Source organism: Manis pentadactyla, chromosome 11 (genome assembly GCF_030020395.1).
Source record: "Manis pentadactyla isolate mManPen7 chromosome 11, mManPen7.hap1, whole genome shotgun sequence".
In the NCBI taxonomy this organism is placed as follows: Eukaryota; Metazoa; Chordata; class Mammalia; order Pholidota; family Manidae; genus Manis; species Manis pentadactyla.
In genome coordinates this window covers 121,325,020-121,350,830 of record NC_080029.1, presented here as the reverse complement: position 1 = coordinate 121,350,830, position 25,811 = coordinate 121,325,020, and the positions used below count along the sequence as shown (strand labels likewise).

The 25,811-nt window shown below is 54.6% G+C and overlaps 1 protein-coding gene across 7 annotated transcripts in view; it reads left to right on the top strand.

Moving 5' to 3' along the window:
- Positions 1-3,554: 3,554 nt before the first annotated feature.
- Positions 3,555-25,811, top strand: part of STRA6 (signaling receptor and transporter of retinol STRA6) — a 35,147-nt gene continuing 12,890 nt past the window's right edge. The window contains exons 1-9 of one of the 7 annotated variants that reach the window (XM_057488968.1): positions 3,560-3,662; positions 15,349-15,600; positions 16,301-16,461; positions 21,384-21,450; positions 21,752-21,837; positions 23,007-23,146; positions 23,791-23,814; positions 23,998-24,164; positions 25,537-25,659. In XM_057488968.1, coding sequence (XP_057344951.1) covers positions 16,349-16,461; positions 21,384-21,450; positions 21,752-21,837; positions 23,007-23,146; positions 23,791-23,814; positions 23,998-24,164; positions 25,537-25,659 — 720 coding nt within the window. In that variant the 5' untranslated portion in view covers positions 3,560-3,662; positions 15,349-15,600; positions 16,301-16,348. Of the gene's footprint in view, positions 3,663-10,840; positions 10,975-13,941; positions 14,258-15,348; positions 15,601-16,004; positions 16,106-16,300; positions 16,462-21,383; positions 21,451-21,751; positions 21,838-23,006; positions 23,147-23,790; positions 23,815-23,997; positions 24,165-25,536; positions 25,660-25,811 lie in introns of those variants that run through there. The other 6 variants (XM_057488967.1, XM_057488972.1, XM_057488969.1 and 3 more) reach the window with 6 other exon arrangements.

Sequence of the window (25,811 nt, the reverse complement as noted above, 5' to 3'; positions counted from 1 at the left end):
CTACTGAACATGTCCTGGGACTGGCTCAAAGATCTGAATTCATACTATTAGGGACTTCTGTACCCTAAAACTATAGAAGTACACTTCTGAGTCTAAAAATCACATTTGTGGACAGCATAGATTTCATTCAAAAGAGTTCATGTGAAGTCACCTTGACTTGAATGCATCATTTTCATAAAGTAAAAGATAACCAGTCTAAAGAGGTATTGGTTAGCCCAGCTAAGGGCCCCATTGTACGTGGAAAGCTTCCTCTGCAATGATTAAAATTCAGCCTCTTTAGGTTATCCAAGGAGAAACGGAGGCAAAAGTGTTTAGAAGACCAGCGCTCTAGTTACCCAACTTGCTGGTGAACTCGGGCAGATCCCTTTCCCTCTCTGGGTGTCAGTGGCCCCATCTGCGTGGTGACTGACCGGGAGTCAGGTGGATCCGTCCGCCCTCAGCTCTGGCAGTCTGAAACTCTGGGAGTCATGTTGGGAAGGGCCACAGGCTGGCCATTTGCGGAGGAGGGTGCGTGTCAGGGGCTTCCTGGAAAACTTTGCCTCAACAGCAGGGCTGGCCAAACCAGCCTGGGACAAGGGCCGTGATTTGCCTCTGCTGGGTCTAACGTCTTGGAGAGTCAGTGATCTGGAAGGAGCAGCTCTCTTCCCTTGCATGTTTGAAGTGACCCCAGAGATCTTACAAGGTCGGAGTCAGTCCCTTCTGCCCAAGGGCCAACCTCTGTGCACTGCACCCAGGCTTGCACACCTGCAAGCAGGCCCCAAGAACACAACTGTTCTTCCCAGTCAGTTTATCCCAAGCCCCTTACCACTTCCCTCTTCCTACTTCCTTTCATTTTTCAAAGGATCTGAGGTGATTGTGTTGGCCTTGGCATGGTTTAGGAGCCGCCTGCGTCTGACTCAGTCCGTTCTTCCAGCACCCCCTCCGCAACTCAGTCTCTGGGGAAGCCTCACTTTTTCGGTGTGTGTATGGTTACTTAAAAAAAGATCATGGTAAGGTACACGTAACATAAAGTTTACCATCTTAACTGTATTTAAGGGTGTAGTCCAGTGGTGTTAAGTATGCATATTCATATTGTTGTGCAACCAATCTCCAAGCTCTTTCATCTTGTAATACTGACACTCAACACCCCTTAAACCGCTCCCCACTCCCCGTCCCTGCATTCCAGCCCCACCCCCTCCTAGCAACCACCATTCAACTTTCTATCTTTATGAATGTGACTATGTAGGCACCTCATGTAAGTATTTCTCCTTTTGTGACTGGCTTATTTCACTCAGCATAATGTCCGGGATAAAGCTCGCCTTTGTTCCAGGCCAGGCCTGCCCTGTGTCCCCTCAGTGCCTTTGCTTGTGCTGTGTCCTCTGCCCCGACTGCCCAGCCCCATCTGATGTCACCTCACTCATCCTGCAGACTGGCTAAATGCCTCTTTCTTTGGACTAGATGGTGACTCCCCCTTCCGCCACACTTTCCTGTCTCAAATGATGACTTGCCCGCGTTCTACTGAACGTCCCTTTGGGGATCAAGTCTGTGTGCCCAGGACAGGGCTGGGCAAAGGAGGTGCCTGCAGACCATTAAGCATTACAGAATGAATGACTGAATGGGTGAATGGATAAATGAATCGATGGACAAGACCAACCCTGCTTCTACTTGTACAGAAAAGAATAAGAAGTGGTTCTTTCAGCTATTTCATCTGGATTCCATCTATGAGTAGTGAATACTGTTTTGGGTTTTGACCCACCCTTGGACACAGAGATGCATCCTGGTGCCTGGCTGGGCAGGCTGGTGCCCAGGAGGGAGGGCGGCAGTGTTGAGGGTGAGCAGCTAGGCAGGGAACAGTGGTTCCTAATGCTCAGTCTTCTTTGAGGCCTAACTTCAGTTTCTTGGAGAATTTCTGGAAGACACAGTGCACTTTAGCAGGTCAGGGCTGGCTGGCACACCCATTTTATAGATGGGGAACTGAGCCCAGGATAGCCCTACTTCTTTCCCAGGATTCTCTCTACTCCCAGTGGCCTCCCTGATTCAGTCGCCTGTGGTTTCCAGGTTTTAAACTCCAGGCAGAGGCCTGGCTCCCACAAAAAGAATCAAAAGGGGGCAGGGTGTAGGGTGAAGAGGAGAGACAACAGTCCGGACCTCCAAGCCATCCTCCGCAGTCCCAGCGCGAAGGCCTTACTGGGGCCCTCTGGTCTGTCTTCCCCAGAAGAATGGCCACTCAGACGCTGCTGGCTTTGTCCGGAAGAGCCCGGGCCCCACACCAGAGGACCCCCTTCCTGCTGCCCACTATGCTCCTTTCAGCCTCCTCCACTGATACCCCCTGTGGCTCTTGTGGGTCCACAGGACCCCATCCCGGAGGGACCACCTCCAACTCCCTGCCCCTCACCCCCACCTCCGTTCAGAGCTGAATGCTCCCCACAGGCTCGCCCGTGAGTTCACTGGGTGCTCCCAAGGGTCTGCGGGCTGGACTATCATCCCTTCTACAGATGGGGAAACAGGCACAGAGCGATCAGGTGGGTGAGTGAAAGGGTGGACTTGGGCCTCAGGCCTCCTGATTCCCAGGTCATCGCGACCATGTGACCACCACTGCTCCACTGAGCCTTCGGCACTCACCTCACCTCCTGCAGCCTCCCCTCCCCCACCGCAGAACCATCCCCGTCCCACCCCATGCCCTTTTCAAGTCCACAGTGCCAGACGAACACAGGTGATAGAATCATAGACTCAGACGGGCAAGGGGAAGCATGGCAGCCAGCCTCTCTCCATTGCACAGATGGGAAAACTGAGACCAAGAGCAGGAAAGGGCCTCATTGGTGGTTGTAAGGTTGAAGGCACTGGGGGGAGCGGGGAGCACGTTGGACACTGATCACGTGCCAAAGTCCCCGGCTGCTGCCCCCTCCCAACCTGAAAATGTGCCTCAGGCCAGCCAATCCTCGCGCCCAGCTGTAAATCTAAGCTCTGCCTCCCCGTACCGTCTTTAAAAACTCGCTGCCTGTCCTGCTGAGTGTGACTTCCCCGGCCTGTGGTAGCCAGATGGGGGAATATCACCCGGGAATGGCGCTCAGATAAACTGCCTGGCCCTTTGTGGCCTCTCGTTGCCTGCCTATTTCAGCTAGAATTTATCTCACAGTGGTGGCTCAGTGAGTAAGAGGGAAAGGCAAAATTAGAAGCCTGGTCTCTCCCCTCTGCTGACTGTGGTGGTTAGAGCTGGGGCCTGCCTTCTGTGACACTTTTTCCTCTAAGCGCCAACTCTGGTCCAGTCCCCGTGCCTCTGGTTCTATCGGGTTATTTACCCTTCCCCTCCTGGCTTCCCACTCCAGGTTCCAGCACGGAGCACTGTCAGGAGAGTCTTAGGTCATCCCTGAAGCCCTCTAGCCCTGGCTTTCAGCTCAGCAGGAGCTGGGGCTGCACCCACGATCCCTGAGCTCGCTTGTCAGCACCCCTCTGCCAGCAGTGGCTCAGGAGGAATAAAGTTCCTGGGGTGGCAGGAAGGAGAGGGTGCTAGCCTCTCTGGCAGCAGTGAACTTTGCCTCCCCTGTGTCCAGTCACCCAGATGCTCTACTGGCTCTGAGGCCTCAGACTCCTGAGATGGCGTCCAGCCTGCGTGTGGGCCCTGCATACTGTGGGTTCTGAGACCAGCGCCAGTCGTCCTACAGCCCTGGAGACTGACAGAGCCGGTAAGGGGAGAGACGGGACAGGGGCTGCTAGGGGCAGCACCAAGGCAGCACACAACACAGCCCAAGGAAACCTACTGCCTGAAACCTTTAGGAAGAGAGACAGACTTTACACTCAGAGAGGGAAACAAACAAAACAAAGAGCAGGAGAGAGGAACAGAAAGGGAAAGAGTATAGACAGAGACACAGAGATTCACAGAGAAACACTGAGGGGCGACAGAAAACTAGATGAGAGAAAGGAGACAGGCAGACTGAGTCAGACAAAGGGTGGGACAGAGAGAGACAACAATAGCGATGGAAAGAGAGACTGATGGACTGGGACAAACAGGCAGACAGAAGGACAGAGAAAGAAAGAAGCCAAATAGATACAGACAGACAGACCCACCAGTGGGCACCAGTGGGCAGAGGCTGTAATGTTCTCACACAAAATGCTGAGAGATGTGTTGAAAGCCTGCACCTAACCAATTCTGGGGGCCTTTTGCCCAAGTGCAGGGACTGGCTCCCAGTAGAGGTACCCCAGCCACAGAATGTAGCAGCCTCCAAACTCTGGGAGGGAGGTTTCTGGGGAGAGAAACCTCTGGGTGCATGTGAGTGGGGTGGAGGTGGAGGTGGGGAGGATCTCTGGCAAAATTTCTCTTAGCTCAGTCACTGCCCCTGGAACATCATGAGGCCTCTTTGGATATGATGGTGAGCATGGGTATAGCAGGGGTCTCTGAGATCTCCAGTCCTAAGATCTGGCTTTAGCTCAGGCTCTGTCTTTGCAGCTAACTTATTACTCTACCCTACTTAACTCATGACCTCCACCTCATAGTCCAAAATGGCTGCTTGAGATACAGCCCTCACAACTGCATTTCTGCCAATTGGGAGGAGTAAGGGGGTAAAGGAAACACCTCTCTATTATTTTTTTATTTTTTATTATTTATTTTATTTTATTTTGTTATCATAAATATACACTTACACGAACAAAATTGTGGTTATGAGATTCCCACCATTATGAAGTCCCCACCACATACCCCATTACAGTCACTGTCCATCAGCATAGTAAGATGCTATAGAGTCACTACTTGTCTTCTCTGTGCTATACTGCCTTCCCTGTGCCCCTCCCTTACATTATGTGTGCTAATCGTAATGCCCCCTTTTTCCCCCTTATCCCTCCCTTCCCACCCATCCTCCCCAGTCCCTTTCCCTTTGGTAACTGTTAGTCCATTCTTGGGTTCTGTGATTCTGCTGCTGTTTTGTTCCTTCAGTTTTTGCTTTCTTCTTATACTCCACAGAGGAGTGAAATCATTTGGTATTTCTCTTTCTCCGCTTGGCTTGTTTCACTGAGCATAATACCCTCCAGCTCCATCCATGTTGTTGCAAATGGTAGGATTTGTTTTCTTCTTATGGTTGAATAATATTCCATTGTGTATATGTACCACATCCTCTTTATCCATTCGTCTACTGATGGACACTTAGGTTGCTTCCATTTCTTGGCTATTGTAAATAGTGCTGCGATAAACATAGGGGTGTATATGTCTTTTTCAAACTGGGCTGCTGCATTCTTAGGGTAAATTCCTAGGAGTGGGATTCCTGGGTCAAATGGTATTCCTATTTTGAGTTTTTTGAGGAACCTCCATACTGCTTTCCAAAAAGGTTGAACTAATTTACATTCCCACCAGCAGTGTAATAGGGTTCCCCTTTCTCCACATCCTCACCAACATTTGCTGTTGTTTGTCGTATGGATGGTGGCTGTCCTAACTGGTGCGAGGTGATATCTCATTGTGGTTTTAATTTGCATTTCTCTGATGATTAGCAATGTGGAGCATCTTTTCGTGTGTCTGTTGGCCATCTGAATTTCTTCTTTGGAGAAATGTTCAGATCCTCTGCCCATTTTTAAATTGGATTATTTGCTTTTTGTTTGTTGAGGTGTGTGAGGTCTTTATATATTTTGGATGTCAGCCCTTTATTGGATATATCATCTATGAATATATTCTGTAGGATGCCTTTTTGTTCTACTGATGGTGTACTTTGCTGTACAGAAGTTTTTTAGTTTGATATGGTCCCACTTGTTCATTATTGCTTTTGTTTCCCTTGCCTGTGGAGATATGTTCATGAAGAAGTTGCTCATGTTTATATTCAAGAGAGTTTTGCTATATTTTCTTCTAAGAGTCTTATGGTTTCATGGCTTACATTCAGGTCTTTGATCCATTTCACATTTACTTTTGTGTATGGAGTTACACAGTAATCCAGTTTCATTCTCTTACATGTAGCTGTCCAGTTTTGCCAACACGAGCTGTTCAAGAGGCTGTCATTTTCGCACTATATATCCATGGCTCCTTTATCGTATATTAATTGACCATAATATGCTTGGGTTAATATCTTGGCTCTCTATTCTGTTCCATTGGTCTATGGGTCTGTTCTTGTGCCAGTACCAAATTGTCTTGATTACTGTGGCTTTGTAGTAGAGCTTGAAGTTGGGAAGCAAGATCCCCCCTGCTTTATTCTTCCTTCTCAGGATTGCTTTGGCTATTCGGGGTCTTTTGTGGTTCCATATGAATTTTAGAACTCTTTGTTCCAGTTCGTTGAAGAATGCTGTCAGTATTCTGATAGGGATTGCACTGAATATATAGATTGCTTTAGGCAGGATGACCATTTTAACAATATTAATTCTTCCTAGCCAAGAGCATGGGATGAGTTTCCATTTGCTAGTGTCCTCTTTAATTTCTCTTAGGAGTGTCTTGTAGTTTTCAGGGTATAGGTCATTCACTTCCTTGGTTAGGTTTATTCCTAGGTATTTTATTCTTTTGGATGCAATTGTGAATGGAGTTGTTTTCCTGATTTTTCTTTCTGCTAGATCATCATTAGTGTATAGGAATGCAACAGATTTCTGTGTATTAATTTTGGATCCTGCAACTTTGCTGAATTCCGATATTAGTTCTAGTAGTTTTGGAGTGGATTCTTTAGGGTTTTTATATGTACAATATCATGTCATTTGCAAACAGTGACAGTTTGACTGCTTCCTTACCAATCTAGATGCCTTTTATTTCTTTGTGTTGTCTAATTGCTGTGGCCAGGACCTCCAGTACTATGTTGAATAAAAGCACAGAGAATGGGCATCCTTGTCTTGTTCCTGATCTTAGGGGAAAAGCTTTCAGCTTCTCACTGTTGAGTATGATGTTGGCTGTGGGTTTGTCATATATGGCCTTTATTATGTCATATATGGCCTCTACCCATTTTGTTGAGAGTTTTTATCATGAATGGATGTTGAATTTTATCAAATGCTTTTTCAGCATCTATGGAAATGATCATGTGGTTTTTGTCCTTTTTGTTGATGTTGTGGATGATGTTGATGGATTTTTTAATGTTGTACCATCCTTGCATCCCTGGGATGAATCCCACTTGGTCATGGTGTATGATCCTCTTGATGTATTTTCAAATTCAGTTTGCTAATATTTTCTTGAGTATTTTTGCATGTATGTTCATCAGGGATATTGGTCTGTAATTTTCTTTTTTGTTGGGGTCTTTGCCTGGTTTTGCTGTTAGAGTGATGCTGGCTTCATAGAATGAGTTTGGAAGTATTCCCTCCTCTTCTAGTTTTTGGAAAACTTTAAGGAGAATGGGTATTATGTCTTCTCTATATGTCTGATAAAATTAAGCAGTGAATCTATCTGGCCTGGGGGTTTTGTTCTTGGGTAGATTTTTGATTACTGATTCAATTTCATTGCTGGTAATTGGTCTGTTTAGATTTTTTGTTTCTTCCTGGGTCATTCTTGGAAGGTTGTATTTTTCTAGAAAGCTGTCCATTTCTTCTAGGTTATCCAGTTCATTAGCATATAGATTTTCATAGTATTCTCTAATAATTCTTTGTATATTTCTGTGTTTTCCATTGTGATTTTTCCTTTTTCATTTCTGATTCTGTTTGTGTGTATAGATTCTCTTTTTTTCTTAATAAGTCTGGCTAGGGGTTTATCTATTTTGTTTATTTTCTCAAAGAACTAGCTCCTGGTTTCATTAATATTTTCTGTTGTTTTATTCTTCTCAATTGTATTTATGTCTTCTTCTCTGATCTTTATTATGTCCCTCCTTCTGCTGACTTTGGGCTTCATTTGTTCTTCTTTCTCCAGTTTCAATAATTGTGAATTTAAACTATTCATTTGGGGTTGTTCTTCCTTCTTTAAATATGCCTGGATTGCTATATGCTTCCCTCTTAGAACTGCCTTCACTGCGTCCCACAGAAGTTGGGGCGTTGTGCTGTTGTTTTCATTTGTCTCCATATATTGCTTGACCTCTGTTTTAATTTGGTCATTGATTCATTGATTATTTAGGAGCATGTTGTTAAGCCTCCATGTATTTGTGAGCCTTTTTGTTTTCTTTGTACAATTTATTTCTAGTTTTATACCCTTGTGGTCTGAGAAGTTAGTTGGTACAATTTCAATCATTTTGAATTTACTAAGGCTCTTTTTGTGGCCTAGGATGTGGTCTATTCCGGAAAATGTTCCATGTGCACTTGAGAAGAATGTGTATCCTGCTGCTTTTGTGTGGAGAGTTCTGTAGATGTCTGTTAGGTCCATCTGTTCCAAAGTGTTATTCAGTGCCTCTGTGTCCTTACCTATTTTCTGTCTGGTGGATCTGTCCTTTGAGGTGAGTGGAGTGTTGAAGTCTCCTAGAAAGAATGCATTGCATTCTATTGCCCCTTTTAATTCTGTTAGTATTTGTTTCACATGTAGGTGCTTCTGTGTTGGGTGCATAGATATTTAACACCTCTCTTTTAAAGAACACTTCTCATTGGAAGCTACGCTCAACAATTCTTTTCCCATCTCATTGTCCAATACTTAGTGATGTGTCTACTATCAAGGGAGGCTGGGAAACGTGCAGCACTGGGCCAGGGATAGAATCTGTTTCGCACAGCTCAGTGATGTGATGCCTTCACAGATCCTCACAGTAAGCTTCAACACAGCCTTACAAGATTTTTGTTTTGTTTACTATCTATAGGCAGATAGATAGTTTTTAAATATACATTGCAAACAAGTGAAAATCCCTCTTCATTTTTCCAAACTCACCCCTCCCCCGAGTGTGACCACTGTGAACAGTTTGCTGTGTGTCTTCCAGATCCATTTTTAATGTATTTTTACACACACACCTAGTTTAAAGGAACATAAAATGAGATGGTGATTTATGTATTGTTCAGACTTTCATTTTGGCTATTGTTACTTGATACTCTATGTAGGAGGGGCTACCATAGCAGTCCACAGTGAGGTACCTCAGGATTTGTGACAGCGGAATACTACTTACTGTATAGAGTCGTTGAAGCTCGCTGATGGATATTGGGCTTGTAGCCAATGTTTTGCATTACAAACAGCCTTAGGTATCTTCTCTGCATACATCTGCAAGTGTTCTTTGAGGATGGATTCTTAAAATGGGCCAAAGGTTAATTTTATCTTTGTGCTGTGGGTTTAACACTTTCTAGAGAAAAACCCTTCCTCTCCGTGGGGTAGATGGTGGTCAGGTCCCAGCTGGCTGACCCCTTCCCCGCTGGCTGGGGCTGCTCCCCCTCCCTTCCTCTCTCCTGCTGAGCGGGCACAGCCCAGATATTGCCGCCCATGTGCCCTTTCTTCTGGGATCTCCACGATCACTGGATGCCAATGTCACATCCTAAAGCCTGTGCCCCCCAGGCTGCCCAACTCTTTAATTAGTGTACCCCCCTTTCTCCTTCAAGGATGAAGAACATGCCTTTCCAGGTATCCTTCTGGGAATTCAGGGCCCTGCTTCTGGGCCTCACCTTTAACCCTTGCTTCTCCTCCCTGCCGGCCACAGCACCATGTTTCAGCACCCTCTGAGCCCTTTTTCCCTTCCCTTTCCCTGACACTCTCCAGGGTGTAAAAGCCCCCCTGTAGGAGGGGGAAGGGAGAACAAAGTCCTGGCTCAGGGCCAGGGCCAGGACAGGCTGCAGGATGTGTGTGTGCTTGGGGTGAGCAGCCCGCGCCAGGACCTCTGCCTCCTTCAGGAGAGAGGCTGGGCTAGGAGAAAGCTCCCTAATGGAGCCTGCTGGCTCTCCCCCTGGAATGGGCCATACCTGAAATTTGAGCCCCAAAGACCCAGAAGGTGTGACAAATGCCCTCCTCACAGGCCGGCCCGCAGCCCAGCAGGGCAGCAGCAGGACACCGATTGCCAATCAGGTTATTAAAAGCTTAGCTGGTGGTTCCCCTCTGGCAGGGTGGAATCGTCAGGCAGTGGCCCCCTGGGAGTGATGGATGGTGACAAATGAGGGTACGTAGGGGGTTCCTGAGCCTGTCCAGGGCCACAGCTGGGAAACTCAGCTAGCAAAGCCCTGTGAAGGCTCCTCAGCGGAGGTGAGTCTGAGGGCTAAGGAGATCGGGTTTCAGGCAAATGGTTTGGGGGTGGAGAGGCCCTGCTGGGGACAAGCTGCTCAGTGTGTTGTGTGGGGCCCCAGCCCAGCTGTGGGCCTGAGCTGGGGAGCTGGGGGTGGGGTGGGCTTCTCTGATCCTGGAATCTCAGGCCCAGGCCTTGGGTAGTGGGGGTGGGAAGGGCAGGGCCAGAGCTGGTGGGAAGGAGGGAGTCGCCTTCCTGGGAGGAGACCAAACACCTTTGAAAGCAGGTGCTGCCGTCTGCTCAGAGCCAACTGGTGGGACCACACAGCCAGCCACCCTCCGCCGTCCCAGCAGAGCTGGTGCTGGTGCGCAGGGGAGGGACAGGACCCCTGGGTGACCAGGAGGAAGGATACAGAGAGGAGAGGTACAGAAGAGAACAGCCGGTGGGGGATGGGCCGGGGCTGGGGGGTGCTGGAACCCAGCTTTGTGGGCCCGGTAGGACCAGCAGAGGTGAGGCAGGAGGGAGAAGGCGCCCCAGCAGGGACAGGGCACCGACAAAGGCCTGGAGGCGGGACATGAGCAGGAATGGTGGGAGCTTCTGAGGGATGAAGCTGGAGGCCTGGAGATGGCTGTGGGAGAGGGACACTGTGAGCCCCCAAAGGCAGGGGGACATCCGGAGCGCCGCATCTGAGCAGGGTTTGCTGGTAGGCAGGAGGCTGATGGACAGCCCTGTGGCCAGCGGGGAGAGAGAACTGGGGCTCTGCCCAGAGTGTCCTCAGTGAGGAAGCAGGGCAGCGCGGAGCCTGTACCGCAAGGCCAACCACAGTGCTGCCACCGCAGGGAGGATGTGCTGGGAAGGAAGAGTCCAGGGCTCTTCTGGCTGGGGCCCCTTCTGGCCTTCGGGCCAGTCCTCCTCCCGAGGCAGGAAAGCCTCTGTGCAATGCTGATGCTACCAGCCTCTTCTTGACTGCCTCCCCAGCTTGGGGGCCAACTACAATGCCAGGGTAAGGAAGCCACCTTTGTCCTCAGCTGAAATCTGCCTCCTGGCCTTCCCTCCCCTGAGTGGGCTCCAGCCTAGCAGCGTGGGCTGGTGAGAACACGCTGCTGCCCTCCTTCTCCTCACCAGTGCCCCCGCTCAGGGCAGCCTGGCCTAAATCCCTCATGCTCTGATGCTGCTGCTCGTGAAGTGGGGGCGGGGGCGCGCCTCATCGGTCAGGAGCGTCACATAATGCCTGTGACACTCTCCCGGGGCAGGAGAGCCAGGAGCGAGGGTGTCATCCACACTCCCCTCGCTAGGCGAGCCTAGCAGCTAACAGCACTGCCCTCCAGCCGCTGAACGGGGGTCAGGTTCAATCTGGGGCCAGGGCAGGCACCTGTGTGTGTGTCAGGGCAGTTCAATACGTGTGTGTGAGTACACTGTGCGGAGGGGCCAGGCCCGGAGCTCACTGGCCTGCATGGGGTCGGACCTGCCTTGGCCATCTCTCCACAGGCTTACCTGGGGGCCGGGCGGCAGAGGCAGGCACATGAGCCATTCCCCCACTTCTGGACAGAGTGAGGCAGCCCTTGGGCATTCTCCACTGTGCTGCTGGGGACCAGGGGTGTTGCTGAGGCTCTGAGGTGTTATGCCAAAGTTGGGTGCTGTAGAACTTTTGGGGTGTGCATTTGGACACAGAGAGCCTAGGCTGGGATGGAAGGGTGGTGGGCATTGAGGGTCTCAGTCTCTGGGCCTCTCCAGCTGCTGACTGTCGTTTTGACTATCTTGTCCCAGCCTGTGCTTGATTTGCCAGAGTTTGAGGGTCCTTGGAATGTGGCTGAGGATCAGAGGTGTTTTAGAGGTTCTGGTGTGTTCTAAAGTTCTGGGGTTCATGGGTGTGATACTGAGGTTCCAGAAGTTCTTGTGGTGTTACTAAAATCTGGGGGGTATTGCTGAGGTTCTGGAGGTGCTCTGGAGGATCTGGGAGTCCTGGGGTATTGCTGAGGTTCTGGGGATGCTGCTGGCTCTCCCAGCCCTCCCAGCCCACGGTGAGCTCCTTTTCAGTTCAGCACTTTGCCCTTTGAGGATTTCAATAACCATGGGCTGCTGAAGGCACACACGTGGGCCTCTGCTCCTGGACACCAAAATTCCTCAGATTTAATCACCTTGAACAAAAACACAGTGAGGGAGGAAGCCCTGCCCCAAGGCCTTCAGGGGTCAGCTCCAGCCCTACCGGCAGGGCAGGGCAGCTCCATGCCAGGCCCAGGTGGCAGATGGCCTCTGCCTGCTTAAAGCCCAAAAGCTCTTTGTGACCTTCTCCCACAGCCATCAGGGCTCAGTCCCTCCCCAGCCTGTGCCCAGCTGGGAGCCCTGCTGGCCTGGGCTGCTCCTTGGGTATTGGTGTCAGCCTCATCTGAATGTGCCTACCTGCTCTCATGCGGGCCCTGCTGTCTCCTTACCTCTCAGACTCCCGTTCTGAGATCTCTAAGACATTTACACCTCATTCTTGCTACCATCGCTGACCTTGTCTGACCTTAGGACCCTGATCCAGGACCCCTCCTCAAGGAAGCCTATAAGACTCCCCAAGACATCCCCTTCTTCCCCCTCTCCCCACCTCTTCTTGGGGCTTCTGTATCCTGTCTCCCAAGCACCTCCACTCTCTAGGCCCTCCTCTCCTGATGGCAGGTGTCAGTCTCCAGTCCTTTTGGGTACGAGTTCCCCTATAGAGCCAACTCCAGAGGGCAGGCCCTGGACTCTGCCACCAGACCTGTGGAGAAATTGTTCAGGAGCACAGCATTACCCTCTTTCTCTTCTGAATGCTTTTCCTGGCCAGCTTGCAGCCTGGCCAGGTGGTGTCTTCCTAACACCTCAGAACTAACCCTGTCTCCCACCTCCCTGAAAGTTTGCAAGCTCTAAGCTGTTCTAGTTCCAAGCTGAGGAAGGCTCAAGAATTGGGGTGCCCCTCCTAGTCGGAGCTACTCGGCCACCCAGTATCCATGGATCTTCAACCCAGACTGTCTCCCTGCCTCCACTTAAGTGGATGGAGGTCCCGGGGGCCAGGAGGGTGGTTGGAAGACAATGGGGGATGCCTGGGCAGTCGCAGCCACTCTCTCTGCCTTTGACCTTCTTGCTACAACCAGTATCTGGTGTGCTGGCTCCTCATTCTTGGGCCATGAGGATATTGAGGGCAAGCAGTACAGGCCTTGGGGAGAGGAAAGCCCACAATCAAAGATTCAGGCTGGATGACCCACCCCTCCTGGGACACAGGCAGGGCTAAGATCCCGAGAGGCCAAGGGGATCCCTCAAGGTCATGCAGCCAGCCCCAGGGCTCAAACTCATGTAGGCTGTACCCCCTCCAGGGTATTTCCCATCGCCATACAGAAACCCTGCCCTTTCCTTCCAGGCCTGCTCCTCCTCATTTCCAGCCCTGCCCTGACCAAATTAAGGGGCACAAGGCTGCCCTCTGTCCACTGTGCCCGTACCCGGGAAGCGGGACAAAGCTCACCACTTCCGCAGGGCCTCCCTGCAGGTGGCCTCTGCACCTCCCCTGTGAGGAGGGAGGTGACAGTACGGGCCCGGGTTATCTCTGGGGGGAGGTCCCTTTGTGGGCAGCGTGAGGTTTGGCTCAGGGAGGGGTGCTGTGGGGAAAGGACTGTGACTGGGCTTGGCCTGTGCCCCTCCCTGCTGGCCTGGCCACAGTCCCCGAGGCTGATGGAGGCTCCTTCGGGCTGCCTGAATGTCTTTCCTCAGTGCCCAGTTGGGTACCTCAGCCCTGCTGAAATGCCCCCTCCTCAGCGGGGGCCTTCCCTGACTATCCACCCTGAAGTGCCAACTCTGCCTCTCTTCTCTTATCCACTTTATTTTCCCCCTCAGCACACCTGACGCATGTTTTGTCTCCCTGCTGTCCCCCAGTACACATTAAGTTCCCTGGGGTGTAGGACTTTATCTCCCATGCTCGCGGCTGTGTTGTTAGCATGTAGAACCTTGCCTGCCACATAATCGGCCTGCAATCAGTATTTGTTGAATGAACGAACAAACCAGACTGGAGAGGCGGCTTCAAGCTTCCTCCAGGAAGCAGTTTCTGCCGGGCGGAGTTGTCCAGCTATGAACATCTCTGCCTTGTAGAGAGAGAGGGCTCCTCACCACAGGCTGGACTCCAACTGTTGGCGGTGTCACGAGGAGGATTTGAAACCAGACAGCAGTTGGTGGCTCCCTGAGCAAGGGGTCGGACAGCCCTGAGCAGTGAAGGGAATGCAGGGCCCTGGAGCTGGAGCAGAGGGCCCTGGGAAGCCTGGCCGGGGAAACAACAGCTGGTATGGGACAGGTCCATGGAGGAATGGTGGTTGCCAGAACAAGCAGTGGCTCCGCCAAACCCAGTCGATCAAGTCGGTCACCCCAGAGCCCCGTGCGGTGCATCGGGGGAGGAGGGAGGAGGGGAGAGAGGCAGTCTCTGCTGTCAGCTCACAACTAGGCCTGGGAGGCAGTTCCATCCCAGGCTCCTGGGATCAGAGAGGCAGTGTGGGCTTCTGCATCGCCTCATATGAAATGCAGGTTCGGCTTTGCGCTGGCAGATGCTGGCGTCTCTGTGGGGAGGGGAGGCGGGTGCTATCTGGGACAGAGGGGAGGAAAGCAAGGCCTTAGAGCGTCCAGGCCCTAATCCTGAAAGGCCCTGTGGGCCTGGTTGCAGAATTTGGATGGGGAGCTGTTAGGATTCCACGCCTTGTCTCCTCTGGGCCTCACCATGCTGCTGCTTCTATCAGGAACATGCCCCCCCCACTCCCTCCCTCAGCCCCCCACCCTCAGTGCAGCTGACTTTTCCCTGCCCTCAGATCTCTACTTTCTTTAGGAATCCCCCAGTTCTCCGAATTCAGTTTCCTATGGCACACATCGGGGCCCGCTGTGCCTCCCCCTTGTAACCCTCACAGTCTTGAGGTTATATACCTGCTTGTCTGTGACTCCCACCCCAACCCCAACCGTCAGCTTTCAGGTCCCAGGATCCCGAGCAGTGCTGGCACTTAGCAGGTGTTCAAAATGACTTTCATGTGAGAAGAATAAATGGATGAATGTCTTTTTAAAAAGCTTGTTGACTGAATGCCTTAGCTGGGTAGGGCCACGGCCTAGGCCCCCTCTGGGGTATTGGAAGGGACTTCAAAGGTTCAGGGGGGCCTGACCCCTGCCGAAAGATAGGGGCCTGAGACCTGCCCTCTGTTTTCATCTGCATCTTGCCTCCCTTCTGAGCTGGGGTCCGGAGGAGGAGGGGAGCTGGCCTGGGATGCGGCTTCTCAGGGAGGGAGGATGGAGGGGAACCCCTGGGCCCTGCTCTCACTGTCACCCTGCACCCCGGGAGGAGCAGGAGGCAGGCGGGCTTCTTCTTGCCTACCCATGGGTCTGGTTGTGTTTAAAGGACTAATTTCCGCCTTGTGGGGGTGAGTTATCTCCTTGTGAAATCAAGTTGGAGAAACAAAAAGGTTTCACCAGTGAGACACATGTTGCCTCGTTCATGGAGACCCAGGAGAAGGAATGGACCAGTTCCCCTCCCTGTCTCCGCCCCCGGCTCAGCCCCAGCGGCCTCCCTGGGTTGCTGTGATCCCGGACCTGCGTGCTGGAGCACTGCGGGGCACCAGGGTGCGGGAGCCTGGGGAGGACCTGAAGGCCGGTACGTGTGTGCAGTCCGGTGCCCCGCCCCCTGGCCATGCCCCTGCCGGGCTCAGGCCGCCCCTGGAGCCAGGCCCCCACCCCAGGCAGGGCTTTGTCAGGGCCAAGGTGTGCCCATCACCCAGGCCCAGGGGGGCCGGTGAGGGCAGGCTGAGGCTGGGACCCCAAACAGAGAGGGTGGGAGGGGCAGGAGCCCGGCTGGGAGGGTCTGGCAGACTCTGCCGAGCCCGCTGCTGGCTCGGCCTTTCATCTCTGCAGCGCCTTCCTCCCTGGCCCTTCCTTGAGTGTCTGCGGGTCTGTCTGGCTGGGTTTGGGGCAGGGGAAGGAAAGGGGGGGGCTCTGTGGGCAGCTTGGATTGGACTAACTTTCTTTGAAAATGACCCTTTGTGTGAAGGCCTTCTGGTGGCTTCTGGTGGCTGCTGGGACAGACAGGTGCTCCAGCAAGAACCCAAGGGCCCTACAGGGTACCCTGTTCCCTGGTAGACAACTACCTTCTGCGGGACCGGGTAAGACTGGGCGGAAGGCGGCGGGAGGGGATGAGCCGGGCCCTGCGCCCCCTCCCGTGCCAGCCTCCAGGCCCTCACTCCCACACGGGCTTTTCTCGGAGAGCTCAAAGCAAGAAAGTAACCTTTAGGATTAAAGAGAAACGCTTCTTTGTTTGGGTTTCTTTTTTGTTTCTAAGCCTCTTTTCACATCTACAGTGGCTGTTTCCTTCTTGTGGGGGGAGGTCAGAGGAAAAGGGCTGGAAAATGTCGTCCCAGGCAGCCGGGAACCACACCTCCTCTGGGGCCACAGACGACGACTCCTACGGCAGCTGGTACATCGATGAGCCCCAGGGCAGCCAGGAGCTCCGGCCGGAGGGGTAAGTTGGAACCCCTGGCCTTGGGGGCCAGCAGCGCCGGGTGCGGCAGAGTTACTGAGGTGGGGCCGGGAAGACCCTGGTCAAGAGCTCCTGAAGTGGGCTCTACTGTTCATTTGCTGTGTGGCCCTTGGCAAGTCACAGCCTCTCTGGGCGTCAGTCACCTCATCTGTTACTGAGAACAACAGCCCTTGACCTGGTGTTGATACTCGAGGTGGAGACCTGCACCAGGCTGGTCACCTAAAAAGCACTTGTGTGGTATGTTAAAAATACAGATTCCTGGGCCCCGTACTTGCAAATTCAGATCCGGCTGGTCAGGGTGACTCGGTCCTGCAGCCAGGATGGAGAGTACCGGGTGAGCGGTTGAGGGGAGTCGGGCCTGTCTTCAAGGGGTTACTGGTCCCCGTGGTGACCGTATAGGGTGTGGTGTTAGCAAATAGCAGGTCCTCCGGGCAAGCCAAGGGCAGGGAGGCCTGAGGAAGAAAGGCCGGTGGGCGCGTCACTGGGGAAACGTGCTGCCCCTGTTCTCTTTGGCTGGCCGTGGAGTCTCCGTGGAGATGAGGAGGCCCTGTGCTCTGGCGGAGGAGTGTGGGCCGCTCCAGGGGAGGAAATGGCCTCAGTTCGGCCCAGTGTGGTCCGAGGCCGTGGCCCATGGCTGCCTTTCCTCAGACCCTTTCCATCTTTGTTTGGTCTGGGCCCCCTGGCAGAGGAGCCTCCCTGTGCCTCCCATGCTCCCCAGGCTGCCCCGCCCACGTGGGCCCCCCAGTGCCCTTCTCCCCTTGCTGTTCCCGGCCCTGGCCCCAGCCCACCCCCCACCTCCCAGCTCCGAGGCTGTGGGGAACTGGAAAGGTGAGGCTGGGGGTTGCTGAGCCAGATGTGTGCACATCTGTTCTCCATCAACAACTGAAACCAGGGAGGGAAGAATGCTCACATGCCTCCCCAGGGGCTGTGGCTGTGGCCTGGCCAGGCTTGGGTCACCCAGCAGGGGTGGAGGCCCCACCCAGGCCTGGGGGATGCAGCTGTTGTCTGGAGGACTTGGGGTTCTGACCACCTGGGAAGCAGCTCTGCTCTCAGGAAGGATCCGCCCCTACCCCCTGGCTGCCCCTGAAAGCCTGTGGGCTTCCCCGTGAGTCCGTGCTGTGAATGTGTGGGATGAGAGAAGCAGCAGGATGCGGCCGGGCCAGGAACCCTGCGAGGGCACAGACCCTGACCTCAATCCCAAGCTATGTCCTTGGGCGCCTCAGGGCCTGGGCACTGGCTGGGGCCTGGCTTCTGCGGCCAACTCGGTGGCTGGGATATGTAGATATGGCCTCAAAAAAAAGTTGGGTGCAGAGTAGGGCGTGGGTGATGCGCATACTGCCTCCAAGGTGGGTGGCATCTAGGATCTGCAGCTCCCTTCTCCCACTGCAGGGAAGGACGAAGAGCTTGTCTGAATCTCCTTATTTAGCCAGACCACGTCGAGATGCCTGCTTCCCTACTACGGCCCTCAAAGGAGGGGGCGGGCAGATGGGAGCTCAGGGGGGTCCCAAGGAGGCGAACTGGGGCTACCTCTCCCTGAGTGAGTCAGACACGTTACGGAGACGGTGCACCTTTGAGGAAGGAGCTCCTGGCAGTGGTCCCCCCTGCGCCCTGCTGTGCCCCCACAGGCTGGAGCTGGGGCCTAGGGGGGACTGCTGCTGATGCTGGGATGGACTCAGTCTCCTGGTCACACTTACCCTGGTGGTCCCACGGTGCCAGGACCTGGTTGGACAGGTCCGGGGTGAGTCTGATGGGGATGGGATGTCATCTGGGTCTTCTGTGGGCATGGGATTGACCCAGGCAAGCCCAGCTCGTCCTTTTCTACCCCCAGAGGCCCCTCTGGCCAGCTTATGTGCCCAATCTTGCATCTGCCCATGTGTTACCCACCATCAAGACCGAGCTTCCCAGACAGAGCCTGGGGCCACAGATGCCCCTGTGATGGCCGTGCAGGGTGTCGCTCAGCTCCGCACCACTTCAGAGGGCCACCGGGAAGGCAGAATCGGAGGCTTCCCTCACTGCCTGCCCCCCGCCCTGTGAGACCAACACCAGGGTGGTCTTCAGGCCCTTCTGCTTGGGTGGGGAGAGTGTCAGGAAGCAGGGCTTCAGCCCTCCTGGGCTCCCTAGCCCACAGAGCCCCACTCCAGTCAGCTTTCCCCTCTGACTCAGACAGACGCGCTCTGGGTAGGGCCTTTGTAGGCTCCTGCTCAGGGCCAAACTTCTAGAAACTTCTTGATCTTTCCCTGTCTTAGTGTTCTTACCACTCTGCAGTTGGGCCCCTGTCCCTGAGTGTCCAGGATGAAGGTTCATCTTCCTCGGGCTCCAGCTGCCTCTGGCCCTCACCTCTCCTCTGAATAAGACCCAGAGCTCCAGGTCCTTCTGGAAACTCCCTTCCCTCTGCGCCTCCATACCGAGGCGTGTACATTCTTCCCAAGTATCTCTGAGGTACAGCTTGGCATTCGCCCCCCCACCCCCAGTGCCTATTTATGTGGACCTATTTGGAAATGCTGACATTCAACTGTTTTGATGTACAGAAATGGCAAGTTTGTATGCTGCAACTTAAAAACTTCTTGCACCCACTCCTTACCTCTAGCCTCTTGGTCAGATGTGGGTCCTGGAGCCAGAGTACATCAGTTTGAATCTTGACTCTGCTGCTTTACTATCTGTGTTATTGGCAAGATGCTTAGCGTCTCTGAGCCTTGGTCTCCTTGTTTACCCAAGGGGGATAATAATCACCCCCCATCCCCATCTTATAATAACTGACTTAGCACATGGAACAAATAATGCCTGACACTTAGTCTATTCTCAGTAAGTACTAGTTACTGCTGCTGTTATTATTCAAATCTATCCAGAGAAATCTAAACTGCAGAGCACTGCCTGCTCACATATCCTTGGTGGCTCCCTAGTGCCCCCGATGCCTACCCTCCGGGCTGAGAGCAAACGGAAAGCCTTGCCTTGCCCCCGTCACACTTATCCACTGCCTGTCACTCTGCTTCTTCATGTTCTTCCATCTTTCAAACCCAGATCGGATGCCGCCTCCTCTGGGGCCTTGCTCGAGCTTCTCTCCCTCCACTGCACCCTTTAGTACCCGCGTGTGCCTCCGTGAGGACTGAACTCCCCCACCCTGAGGTGGTGTTCTCTGTATCTGTGTCATCCGGCCTGTCCTGTAGCACAGGATGTGGGTCCACCGAGCAATTAGCCAAATATTTTCTCAGCCAAATTTCTATTGTTCAGACCTCAAACAATTGAGGGTCCAGAAGCCTCAGAAAGACTGAGCTAAGGGATAGATAGCCGACCCCAGATGGTTCCAAATGGGTCGGAAGTTCCCTCAGATAGGGCCCTGGAGAGGATCCGTGGGGTGGTTCCCGGCTTGGGGTGAGTGGGAAAATGGTTTGGCTGCTCCGGGGACAGTGTGCTAAGGCCCTGCCTTGGATGGCCTGTGGCACAGGGTTGAGTAGGACCCAGTCAGGTGAGGAGCGGAGGGCTGCGAGGCCCTGGAGTGATGGCTCTGAACTCTGGGGGCTGGACAAGGGCCCCGCCTCACCTAAACCCGACCCCACGTGCTGGAGTCAGAGGCATCAGAGCCCTACCACGTACTGGAGTCAGAGTGGGGGGTGTGAGGCCCAAGTTCAGACAGTGGAAACCTGATCCCTTACATGGCACCTACCCTACCCATTAGCTTAGCTCTGCTTTGGGAAGAGGCCAGCTCTGCCTTGCCAAGAAGTTGGACAACGGCCCCTCCACCCCAAGGACAAGCCCAGGTGGCCAGGTTCTTCTTGCTTCTCCCTCCGGGATTACCCGAGGAGAAGCTCAGGGGGGGAGCAGGCTGTCCCAGGGGTCTGGGCTAAGTCTGAGGGGAGGTCTTGGGAGTCCTCTTCCCCACACAACAGGGGGGTGTCCGGGTGGGTGGATGAGCCCCTGGGCAGAGGGCCCCACTGTAGCATGGAGCCTCCTCTGATGCCTCACCCCACCAGAGCTTGCCGGCCTTGCCCGCACTGGTGTCCCCCTCCCGGCACTCCCAAGCTCCAGCTGGGCAAACCAGAGCTCTGCACCTGCCCCGGAGAGCCACGCCTGTCTGTTCTCGCAGATCCAGGGTCAGCCCTGAGCTCAGGATTCCTGCCCAACCCCTTGCCACATGACCCAGCTGGGGAAGTCGAGGGTCCCTTTGTCTCCACCACGGCCCCACCTCTGTGCTCAGCTGTGGTGAGAGCAGGACCTGTGCCAGGTCATAGGGAGTTTCTGTGGTAACTGGAAAAAGGAACCCCCGTATAGATGTTGGCAGCTCAGTAGGTGCAGGGCTCGGTGAGCAGTGTGGCCTGGATTTCAGAGCGCACTCATTCGCTCGCGGGGCATCCTTGTGCAGTGTACAGCCAGGCCACTGTACGTGGAAGTCCTTAGTGAAAGGGGAACGAGGAAGGACGGACATGAATCCTGGAGGACCAAAGATGATCGTTCCAGGCACAGACACAGACCAAACACAGATCCCGGTGAGCGGAGGGGAAGTCGTAGGCCCAAGCCCTTGACTGCTGGACCCAGACAGATAGGTGCTCGGCTGCATTTCTGAGGAGAGGTCTGTGAGGCCTGGAGCGGTCTAGAAAGTTTCCCGAAGGAGGGAAGCCTTGACGGGAAGAAGGTACCTAGGAAGGATCTGGATGAGAAAGAAGAGGGGTTCAGCCCGAGCCGGCCCACTTGGTTTCCCCTGGGAGCCCCCGTATCCTTCAGCCTTATAACCTCAAGCTTTGCTTGGGGCCTGCACAACACAGGGCCATGTTGTGACCATGTAGGCCCTGGAATGACCCGGAGAAAGTAGAACTGGACAAGCTTGAGTAGATCAGGGGGTCACGGCGTTTGTGGGTGGAGCCCCAGTGTAGATAGCCCTGCTCAGGCCTGACCCAGCCTTTTCTCTGCAGAGTAGAGCCCTCCTGCCACCCCAGTGTGCCGCCCGGCCTCCTCCACACCTGCCTGGCTGTGTTGTCGGTGAGTCTAACCTAAGCCCAAACTGGTTTGCAACCTGCTGCCAGCCTGGGCAGGGGGCTTGTGTTCTGGTCAAGGGGGTCCCTGGGAGCCCCAAACGTGGAAGGGGGTATTTGGGAGTTCTCCTAGGGTGGGGACCCAAACCTGGAAGCAGGCCCAGTTAGACCCCTTGGGCTTTTGTCTGGTGCAACATGAATGTACCCTGGGAGGTGGGGGCTGTCCTGGGGGCTGAGCCTGAGCCCCCAGACTCAGCCCCTCAGGAAGGACCTGCGCGCCCCAAGCCCCCTCTGTGCTCTCCTTCCAGATCCTTGTTCTGCTGCTCCTGGCCCTGCTAGTGCGGCGCCGCCAGCTCTGGCCCCACTGCGGGCGAGGCAGGCCTGGACTGCCCAGGTTGGTACTGAAGCCTGGGCACCCCCAGTCCAGGGGCCCAGCAGACAGGGTCACTCTGGGAGGGTGGTGATTTGTTAGGTGCCTTGAAGCCAGCTCTGACCTCAGTGACACCCCACCTCTCGCAGCCCAGGGGCTCTTCCCACTCCCACCCAGATCTCCAGATTTAGTCGGAACCCCCAGAGGCAGGGGGAGAGACCCACTCAGGCCCACCTCTCTAGACCCCAGGGAGGCACAAGCCCACTAGGGCCCAGCCCCACGACACACCTCCTCAGGCAGCCCATGGTCTGGACAGGCCATGACCACCCCATGCCCCTGTGACCTTCCTTTCCCTGAGGGTATCACCTGGACTCTGATGTTAAAGGCAGATTTTGAAGGAATGGCCTCTAGTTCCTGTGGCTAGAACCTTCTTTCCCTCTCTCCTTCAGTCCTGTAACGCTGCAGCCTGGGCCAGGAATGGCCTTGAGGAAATGGGACTGGGCAGGCTTATGCCGGGTGGAGGGAGGTGGTGGGTGCAGCCCCAGCGTTGAAAGCCTTGCACCGCACACCAGGGTGGGTTCCGCCCTGCCGGTTTGGTAGGGAACTGGCCGAGGGTTTCTGCCCCACTGGGTGGCCCAGCAAAGAGCCTGCCCTGCCTGGGGGAGGCCTGAGGGCAGCAGGAGGCAGGAGGGAGCCCTCAGGGCATGAAACCAGCTGGGCCACAGATGCTGAGGGTCTGAGGGGCCTGCCCGAGCCCAGAGGGGCGGTGCCTGGGACAGCTGTGCCCGCTCTCTGCCCTCTGTCCCGGGCCACAGCCAGGCCAGGGCGGTGGCTTTTGTGCAAGGATGTTGTGACTCTCTGAGCTCTCTGAAGGTTTGCCAGCCCAGATAGACTGATTAGTGTGGAGGCGGCCGTTTCCTGGAGCTTCCGGAGTGGGGGGGTGCAGCTCTCAGGCTTGCTCCCACCGCGGGTGTACTTGAGGGGCCCTGCGTCACTCTGCTGCGGGGCCCAGAACCTGGCGCAGAGGACGTGCTCCTCAAATGTTTGTGGAATGAGTGGATGCGAGGGACTTAGTTTCCCCGTCTGGGAAGGGGGATTGCCTCTACCTCCCCACTTTATGGAGTATCATATGAGGTAGTGGGGGTGCAGGACTTGAGCAACGCCCTCCTGCCCTGTCCCTGCCTCTGCGCCAGCCCCGTGGAGTTCTCAGCTGGGGACAGACCGTGGATGGTGCCCGCCGCTGTCTTCACAGTCCTCTTCAGCTCCCTGTGTTTGCTGCTCTCTGCCGGGGACCCCCTGCCCTTCCTGACTCTGGCCTCACCGTCCAGCCACGGTACGCAGGGCAGCTGCGACCCGGGGGCTGCATGGCTGGGATGGGGTGGGGATCTGAGCACCGGGGCAGGCATCTTCTGCAGAAAGCTAAGCAGCTTCCTATCCCAGCCAGGAGCCACCGCTGAGAAGACACTGTCTTGGTACCCTCCCCAGCTGCCCTGCCACTGTGCCTGCAACCTCCCCTTTGCTGGCCCCAGCCACTGGGACGAGAGTGCCCTCTCTACCTCCTCTGCTCTTGTACAAACCCCACTCCCAGGAGGGAGGGAACTCTTGTTCATGGGCACTGGCCGAATCCCCCAGACTGCCCAGCCCCGTGTGACAGTGAGGGAGGCTGGGAGGGGGCAGGGAGGGGTCCTGGACTTTGAGCCGGGCTCAAGGAAGTGATGGTAACGAGGAGAGCTTCCTCAAGACTGGCCACTGTTCTGCAGCGTGACCTCCTTAGGTCATCCAGTCCTCACAGTGACTCTGCAACGTGTGGCTATTAGCCCCATTTCCCAGTGGAGGGTGCTGAGGCTCGGAGAAGGGAATGACAATAAGGTGTGGCTCGATTTACTGAGTACTAACTCAGGCACCACACCAACACCTTACATGTACACCTTCTCATTTCATCTTGGCTAATGTGCTGCCATTATTTCCATTTTACAGATGGGGAAACTGAGACTCCAAGAGGTAATTTGCCCAAGATCACAGGCCTAATACTAGCCAGAGCCCAGATTTGAATGCTGGGCATTTGCCCATTGAACCAGCCGAGGGGCTTGGGAGATGGAGACAGGAGAGAGGCCTGGGAGGGCTGGACCCCGGCCCCGCATCTGCCCCTCCCTCATGTATCTCTCTGCCTGTCTTGTCTTCCAGGGCCCTGGAAGATGCTGGCCCTGCTCTATTACCCTGCCCTCTACTACCCGGTGGCTGCCTGTGCCACGGTCAGGCATGGAGCCGCACACCTGCTTGGCAGTGCGCTGTCCTGGGCTCACTTTGGGGTTCAGGTCTGGCAGAGGGCAGAGTGTCCCCAGGCGCCCAAGGTAGCCACTGACTCATGACCTGGGAGTGGGGGCTGTCCTGGGTGCTGAGGAGGTGTCCCAGAGGACATAGGGGGGCCCCTTTCACCTCTGTTGATATGCTGGGCTTCCCTGCAGCTGCCTGCTGCTGGGCAGAGAGTCGCACTCCTTTGAACACACGCCATTCCAAGCTGTGCTCCTGTGTGGGACGAGCGGGGGGCAAGGCAGCTGGGCCCGCAGTCAGCAGCTTCCAGTGTGGGAGGGGCAAAGGGCAGGGGAGGGAGAAGGAGAAGCCTGAAGCCCCCCATTAGTGATCTCCAGCCTTCTTCTGGCCAGGCAGGAGTGGGACGAAGAGAACAGGACAGCAAGCACTGGGTTGGGGGCTGGTCTCAGAGGGCTATAAAGAAAACTCCAGAACCTCAGAATCTGGTTCACTGGCTGCTGGCAGGGGGAAGCCGCTCAGTCGAGAGCCCAAAGGTGAGGGTCTAAGTTCAGAGCCAGGCAGCCTGAGTTTGAACCCAGCCTCCTGACTCCCTTCCTTCCTCTCTCCCTTCCACAAACATATGTGAAGCACATGTTCTGTACCAGGGACATTTCTAGGCACTGAAACAACAGCTGTGAACAAGACAGATGAAGTCCCCGACATCCCAAGAGCTGATTCCAGAAGGGGAGACGCAGGAAATAGACAAATATACAAAATTATGCCAGGGGATACTAAGCGCTTTGAGGAAACCATGCCACCATTGTGAGACTCAATCTGCCCCCTGTAAAGGGAGTCGATAACACCCATCCCTCAGGCAGAGGTGGAGGCTGGTTGGTTTCTTTGAGAGCAGAGACCTGGTATTTTTCACTACTCAGAACCTGGCCTATACTAAGCTCCCAATAACAGTGTATTGAATTAACAAACAAATGAATGAATGTATATAAGGAGCCCAACAAAGGAAGCGTCAGCACCAGGAGGAAGGGCACGCACGTCCATGGTGTCCAGGTCACTGACCATACAGAGACAAAACTAGGTCTTTGCCTAACTGTCAGAGTCCTGTGTCCAAAGTGCCAAGAACATAGGAACAAAGAAAGTTGAAGTCAGGCCCCGCTCGAGCCCCCCACGGCAGGCGGAGGGAATTAATAAGCTCCTCTCTGAGGCTCTGGTAAGGGCTGTGGGAGCCCCGGGAGTCTGGGGAGACGGGAGCACCCCTGCAGGGCTTGAGAAGGGCAAGTGGGCGTGTCTGTGCCCAGTGGCCCAGGGGAGTGTGTGTGATAGAACCAGAAGCCTTCCTCCGGCACCTCAGACCACCCTAGGGCCTGGTGTCAGGTGGGAAGGGAAATGGTTCCTGGTCTTCCACTGGGGGAAGAAGGCAGATGGTAGGAATGTCTGGGTGTCTGTCCGTCTGTCCAGATCTACAAGTACTACTCCCTGTTGGCCTCCCTGCCTCTCCTTCTGGGTCTTGGATTCCTGAGCCTTTGGTACCCGGTGCAGCTGGTGAGAAGCTTCAGCCGCGGGACAAGAGCAGGCTCTGAGGTAAAGGCGCGGGGCTGGGCGGGGATCCTACTCAGCACCCAGGACACCTCGGACTTCCCGTGTCTGTTGGTCCCCTATACGCAGCTGTGCTCGGTGCAGGGCTGAGCACACAGCAGGGGCCAGAAAATGTGTGCAGGGACTGGTTAGTCCTG